The 7,116-nt window shown below is 34.4% G+C and overlaps 1 protein-coding gene across 1 annotated transcript; it reads right to left on the reverse strand.

Moving 5' to 3' along the window:
• Positions 1 to 2,705: 2,705 nt before the first annotated feature.
• Positions 2,706 to 3,888, reverse strand: LOC127870331 (uncharacterized). Its single transcript, XM_052412958.1, has 2 exons — positions 3,762 to 3,888; positions 2,706 to 3,564 (listed from the first exon to the last, which is right to left on the reverse strand). Exon 2 carries the CDS (start codon positions 3,558 to 3,560, stop codon positions 2,814 to 2,816), a length of 747 nt encoding a protein of 248 aa, XP_052268918.1. The 5' UTR covers positions 3,561 to 3,564; positions 3,762 to 3,888; the 3' UTR covers positions 2,706 to 2,813.
• Between the last annotated feature and the right edge of the window lie 3,228 nt (positions 3,889 to 7,116).

The following is a 7,116-nucleotide window of genomic DNA, read 5'->3' on the forward strand; positions in this document are numbered from 1 at the left end:
CTTTAAATTCATGCGACTAGAAAACACACACAATTATACGATGCTATATCTTAAAGAACATGTAACTTGAAGATTGAATTTTTTGGATGCATTACTTTATTATTGAAACAGTTATGATATTTTGAACACAATAATGTCCATATATTTATTAAAAATACATAGTTATCAAAAAAGCTTGTGCCCGTAAATTAGATAGCACCTATAAACCTATTAAAGCAACATGTGACTAAAATTAATAACTAAAAATACCACTATGCCAGTTTTGCCGTGTCAAGCTGTCAAGGTCCGTCATTCACATCGAATATATCCTTCGAATTCCATTCATTGTTGTCATAAGCGGAGATTTAGTGAATAAATAACCCAAATATCCTAAATGAAAGTTTCTAAATAGCCTAACAAGCCGATTATTGCTGTAAGAAAGTTTTGACACGAGTGTCAACATTCTCTCATGGGCGCGGCCATTGTTGTGTGTTAAGACACGAACGACAACTCTGTTATCAATGATAATCAGCGAGGTATGCATTATATACATAGATGAAGACGTCACTACGTTATTGTCTGAAAGATCGTTTGTTGACACAAAGGCGAGGTATGCCGATTAGAAAAATCGAGCTATCTCAATCGGACTGGCTCGGTCTTTTACATAGGTCGCCATTGTGAATAATTTTGTCATGGTATGATAACTTAGACGAGCTGCTGAAGCATCACCGTCAATAAAACATAACTTGTGGTTGTATATATTACACCGTTTAGTTTTAATTAAGTTAATCAAGAATGAATGCGCCAATCAGATACCACTATGATTGCGAAATCTTCACGAATTAATTGAATGTATTCACAATGAGAGCCATGACTGGAAACGATTGATATAAATACAACCCGACTGTCTTTCGACATCCTTTATTTTTTTAAGAACACTACAGATCGTAACCGAACGTGACGTTTTTTTCTTGCATAAGATCGATTGCAATCACAACGATGTGCAATTATGAATGGAAAGATCTGTCGCGCTTTCATGCGATAAATACGATTTGATACGACGACCCCGATTAAAAATTTAACACAGTCTATCGTTTTAATCATATCAATTTTGAAACCGTTAAAAAATATCAACGATTAATGGCCCTATTCAACTACGAAAACAAGACCACGATTTGATACCATTTATCTCATTTATAGAATCGAGTAGAATCGTAACAGTCTATGATTCAATTACGACAATGGTACGATTGAGTTACGACGAATCGTGTGGTTCGGTTGAAGTCTTGCGAGTACGGTCGCGACTTCACTGCGATGTGTTAGAATCTACTGCGACTGTGCTACGAACGTTGCAGATTGTTCACGACTAGGCTAGGACCTCACCGAACGCACCCATCCATTAGGCGCAAATATCTATTGATTTTGATCTAAATCGCGATAATATTGGCGGGCTAGCAAGTCACTCGGGGTGAACTCGTGAGAGTCTTGATCTAAATCGCGAGAATTTTAGCGGGCTCGCAACTTACTCGGGGTGAACTCGTGAGAGTTTTGACAAAGTCGTAGCTGATTCGTAGGCAGATCACGTGATCACCGATTTCCCGATTAAGTCACGAATTACTTACGATTCCATTACGACGCCCAAGAACGCACTACGACGTTATTACGAGTCAACTGCGATTAAATTAAGTCTTGGAGGTCCTGGTCAAATTTTAAACACGTTCAAAATCTGGTCAGGCTTTTTCGGGAGCTCGCGAGTTGCAGAAATCACTGACGACCGGTCGACGACTAGCTACGAATGAGTTAAGACCTTCGCCGATTGAGCCACGAATGTCTCCGACCTCAAAATATTGGAAATCGGGACAAATCTAGGGGTCGTAGTGGAATACCCCTATTACACTATCGAATAGATCGACTTCATGAACTCTAAATACTCGAAACAATCTGATAAGATAATCGCGTACATTTCACGATAAAGCATTAGTTGAAAAATCGTCGATTATATCACACGAAGGATGCAAACTCATTTAGCTTCTTGTTCGATTTTTATTTGTATTTTACATATAATTCATCTGTTGCATTTGTCGTTGTCTGCCACTCAATGCATCATTACAATGTGTTTCATTAAGCTTACTGATGAATTAATCTTAACTAGTTTTTACACTCGAATATATATATTTTTTATTTATAATTGCAATAAAAATGTTCGTAAAACACTCATGCGTAGATTTCAAATTCATTTAAAAGAAATTCATCAGGGTACTTTCATAAACTTTAAATTAGATGTACAATTATCTTTAAATATTTTTCTTTCATGTATGCCATGCCACATAACAAGAGATAAAATGGAAATACGCTCCTCTCTGTATTATTTAATCCTAGGTATTATAAAGTTTTCAAAATATTATAATGCTATATTTTGTTTTACCTCTTTCAATTCAATAAGGAGAAGTATATTACATTAAATATTGTTATATAATAGTCCAGGTTATTTGTGATCATTTTTTATATTATGTATTGAAAAAGTGTGAGTTTTTTAATATCACTCGTATTTGATTTTCAAGTACATGTATTATAAGGTCATGTGTGAAGCAACTGTGGTATGTGTGGATTTAATTTTTTTATATTTAGACACAACCATGCTTTCTTTTTCGCAACAATTTGGCTGAATTATTTGTAGTGGCTTGTTGAGTATTGACAATAATAAAAATGTGTTAATAAGACATGTGGATAATTAACTAATTTATTAGACACTTCGAGCGCTTACATAAACTGCAAGTCACCGTCTTTGTATCCGTGTATACTTGAAATTCAATCTGTCATGCAATATATTTTAGTTAGGGAAAGAAAAGGCATTGAAGACAGAAGTCCCACGACCTATTTCCTGCTTTCCAGTTACGTTCGCCTACTCGTTCCTTTGCTTTTTTAACAACCAAGTCAGGTTCGTTGTAGCGCCTGCCACCGTCATACCGATATATCTTCAAAGATTGCGTTTTCAAATCCATGTCCAATGTATCCTCCATTATCGTGCGGGTAGAGAAATAACCGCGAGTTCCGTAATGAATGACGGTAATCTTTCGTTGATCTTCGTCGCATTCGGTCAGAATTCCTTGATGATCGATTCCATAATATGTGAATTCAACAATGGAGCCTTTATGTAGATCTTCCCAGCTGTACACATTGTACAGATGTAATGGCCCATGAGTAGTGTTTCGTTTCCATTGTACATGTGTTCCAACTACAGCCCACTCCACAAATTGGAGTGATTTGTTGTGTATAATCTGATGGCGTTTCTCTCCTATCCTGCTACGGGCTCTTTTCACAATCGTTTCCGACTCAAATGCTTGTCCGTCAAAAGACATGACGTAAACTGTTTGTGTTCTTAGATTAAACAAAAGTGTTTCCTCCATTATTGTCCGTGTTGCAAATATTGACTGAGTTCCATAATGGATCACTTGCAAGTACACTTCGTCCTCATTTTTCTTTACAATTCCTGACACGATTCCTTGGTGAGCAATCAACCAATAGGTGAAGACAATAACATCCCCAACACCTATCTGGTCAATGTTGCTGACACGCCGCATGATTCTGTTGGGCAAGAGAAGAATATATTATGATATTAAATATATATACGTGCAATATTTGAAGAAAAACATCACATGGGTCATTCAAAATATTAAGATATTTATACATATATTTATCGTACTTTACTAGTAATGTTACAAAAAGTTCATTCCCGATTATCATGAAATGATATTTTTAAATAAAGCATATAGAAAACAAACCTTGGTGTAAAGTTGTTCAACGCCTTCTGTATTCACCAATGAAATACTTTACCGACTCACCGTACTCAGTTTATCAAATATAGTTCATTAGATAAATGATAATTTGATTTAACTTGCATTTAATCTCTGCCCTCTAACAATTGATTTCACTTCTATCTTAAACACGTGCTAATGATTGATAGATATACTTCTATACCTCGACCCAAAACACCTGATGTGGTTGAAAATTTTTTTATATTTAAAATATGAAATAAGAAAAAATGCCAACATGTTTTATTTGATATACAATTATAAGAAAAAAGCACATGGATAGAATACAGAAAGTAAAAAGTCTCAACAACAACCCCATAACTTTAATACTTCCTTTATTTTTCTTAAACTAACTTAAATAGTCAATATAATCAACGAATATTTCTCAAAATATTTCGTTCAATAAAGTGAACACATAGAAAAAAAAATCAGTGTTCCGTATAGCAATATCCAACATTTCAATGCTAGACGTGGTATTGTAACATTATTTAACGAGATTCAAAATTCTAGTTTTTATTTTTGTTTTCGACAATATATTCTATGTTAATTTTTCGATATCCGAACATTTATGAGAGAACGTGAGACTGGCTTCGGGCAGCGTCGGAAAAACGAAGGATTTATGAGTACTCCGCCGTGCTTCCGATGCAGCCCGAAGCCAATCTCGCGTTCGCTCGTAAATGTTTGGATATCGTAGCCAGAAATTCAGATGGACTATATTTTGACACACACACGCAAATTAACGATAATTGTGTATCACGTTAAATCTATGTTTTAAGATCACATCTAGCGTTGAAATCTTGGCTATAGCTATGGTTAAGAAACGATTGAGTGAATGGCTGAAGCTCCCTTTTGTCATATGTTCTTTTTCGAATTTGACTGTCTATGTTTTGTACTAAAACACTTCGTATAATTACATAAATACAGGCCTGACCTAATATTTAAACGACGCTTTGGCGTGAATATTTAAGGGCAAACAACAACCACGATTGTTTGGTAATATAATTATAATACTTTGATCCAAAAAGTTCCATGTAACAGTAAGTTACAATCTGAACAGGTAATGCTAGAAGTAATTGTATGCAAGACAAATTAGAATTGTATGGGGAAAATGGGTAGCCAATAATGAAGAAAATCTAAGCGTTTAATGATAGCCGATTTTAATTAATTTATTTTAGCCTCACACACGACTATTTTTAATATGTATTTTGCATGAATGCATGTAATGTGGCGTTTGGATTTTTGATTACAGTTTGATCAAAGAACCCTACAAATGGTCACTGTTTGCTTTTTTCACAAATATATTGTTGAAGGATACATTTTCAAATCGAGCATATTAAATACCTTGCTGGTTTTAAATAATGTGGGCATTCCGTTATGGATGATGATGATTGTTTTGTAATATTTGTTCAATATTGTCTTCGATAAACAAATTATGTTTTATGAGAATTCAGTAATAGAACCTTTCTCAAGATCGCCGAAATTATGTACAATATTATGGGTTAAGACCACGCGTTAGTTGCGGTAAATGCTGGAAGATCTTTTGTACATGTCTGTTTCTGAAAAAAAACAACAAAAACATGTTTACTGTTTCAGATTTGCTCCACAGCAGGTGTTAATTTGTCAGTTAAACAAATTTTAATGTATGTGCCTCTAAATGAATCCATCGTTTGCAAAACGTCAACAAATGTGTTTGTGATAGAAACTTAAATTTCTTTTAATCTTGAATGGAATTAATTTTAGTGTGAACAACCATATACCCTTGTATATGATTGATAATGAGACATGCTGAAGTTATCGCCCTTTTTACCTGCGAAAATAAAAGGACGTTTAGCTTCTTTACTATTAGTTTCTTCGCTCCCACAGCCCATAGGTAATTTGCGGAGCATAATTGGTACTTTTTTGGTCTGAAAGAAACATGTGAATCCTATATTTTGAAAGTTAACTGAACAGTAGCTTATTTTCCGCTACATAATTTTAAGATGTGTATCCTCTAAATGCATCCATTGTCCCAAAAGGGTCAAATACTTTGATGTTTGATAGTGATACTAGTAAAAACTCAATGTGTACTTTTATATTGACCGAATTGCATCTTAAATTGTAATTGCAAACATTAACCAAACAAAATAAGATGTATAAAACATGTAAGTTTTAGTGGACCATGTGCAATATGACTCATAAACAGGATTCATTGAAATTTCGTTTTAATATTATTTAAGTTTTCATCTAATATTAAATTCTGTAGCAGCTATGTCCAGCTGTTATATTTGATGCACAAACAGAATAACAATGATAAACATTTATTACCAACACACTATTTGTTGTCCCTTCTTGTGTTCATTTACTAGAGTGTTCACAACGTTACACTATAGCGATTTAGATCAACTACCATGCATATAAGTGCTTATGATTACGCTCAATAAAAACAAGTCAGGGCCAGGTTAGATCCCTGTGGTATTATTTAAACAAATTTAAAGAGAATAATCATATTATTTTACATAACAGATATAAAACATCTGGGACTGGCAATTTCAGTGGAGATGATTCTTAGAGTATTAAATATATGCATACAAGAGAAACAAAATACACCGGTGAGTGATACGTCTTGACTTCATATGCATGATTTGAACAAACTTGCAAGAATACCACCATACAATGTTACATGGCAATAACAAACATATGAACCGTGCGTTTTCAGAGGAGAGAAAAATAACCTTGTCATTTGAGAGCATCAATCTTTTAAAGTCGTTACTGTATGCATTTAAAGGAAACATGTTTTGCCCAGGAAGGCGCCAGATTTGATCCATTGGGCATACATTGAGCAAACGTAGTATAGGACCAACATACGATGATACTTTACAACTACCAAACGTAAAGGCCTTTGAGTTTCAGGGAATACGCTTTTTAAAGGTTTTACTATTTACATTTAAGGGAAACAAGCAAACCTCAGGGCGGGAAAATCATTGACCGCAGATACATGATTTGAACATACTCAATAGAGGAACAACAACCGTTGCTACAAGCTAAATACCACACTTGTGGGCCCCTTGAATTTATATAAACTTTTTAAATTTTGAAATGTATACATGTAAGGGAAACAAGTAACACACAGAGCAGGGCCATTTTACACTGGTGATATAAATTGAACAAACTTGGTAGTTGCCAAACCTCAAACCTTTGGGCTTTGTGTTTTCAGATAATAATGTTGAACGCCATAAATGTACCGTGTATTTGTGTAAAATGTACTCTACTTCATACTGTTTGAGGGTGAATATTTTTTTAATAATAGAACATGTTTTTATTTCCGTTCCCCTTGTAGTACAAACTC

The sequence above is a fragment of the Dreissena polymorpha genome, chromosome 2 (assembly GCF_020536995.1).
Source record: "Dreissena polymorpha isolate Duluth1 chromosome 2, UMN_Dpol_1.0, whole genome shotgun sequence".
NCBI lineage: Eukaryota > Metazoa > Mollusca > Bivalvia > Myida > Dreissenidae > Dreissena > Dreissena polymorpha.

Coding starts and splice junctions, on each gene's coding strand:
- LOC127870331 (XM_052412958.1), bottom strand. CDS start 3,560: ATGCGGCGTGTCAGCAACATTGACCAGATAGGTGTTGGGGATGTTATT.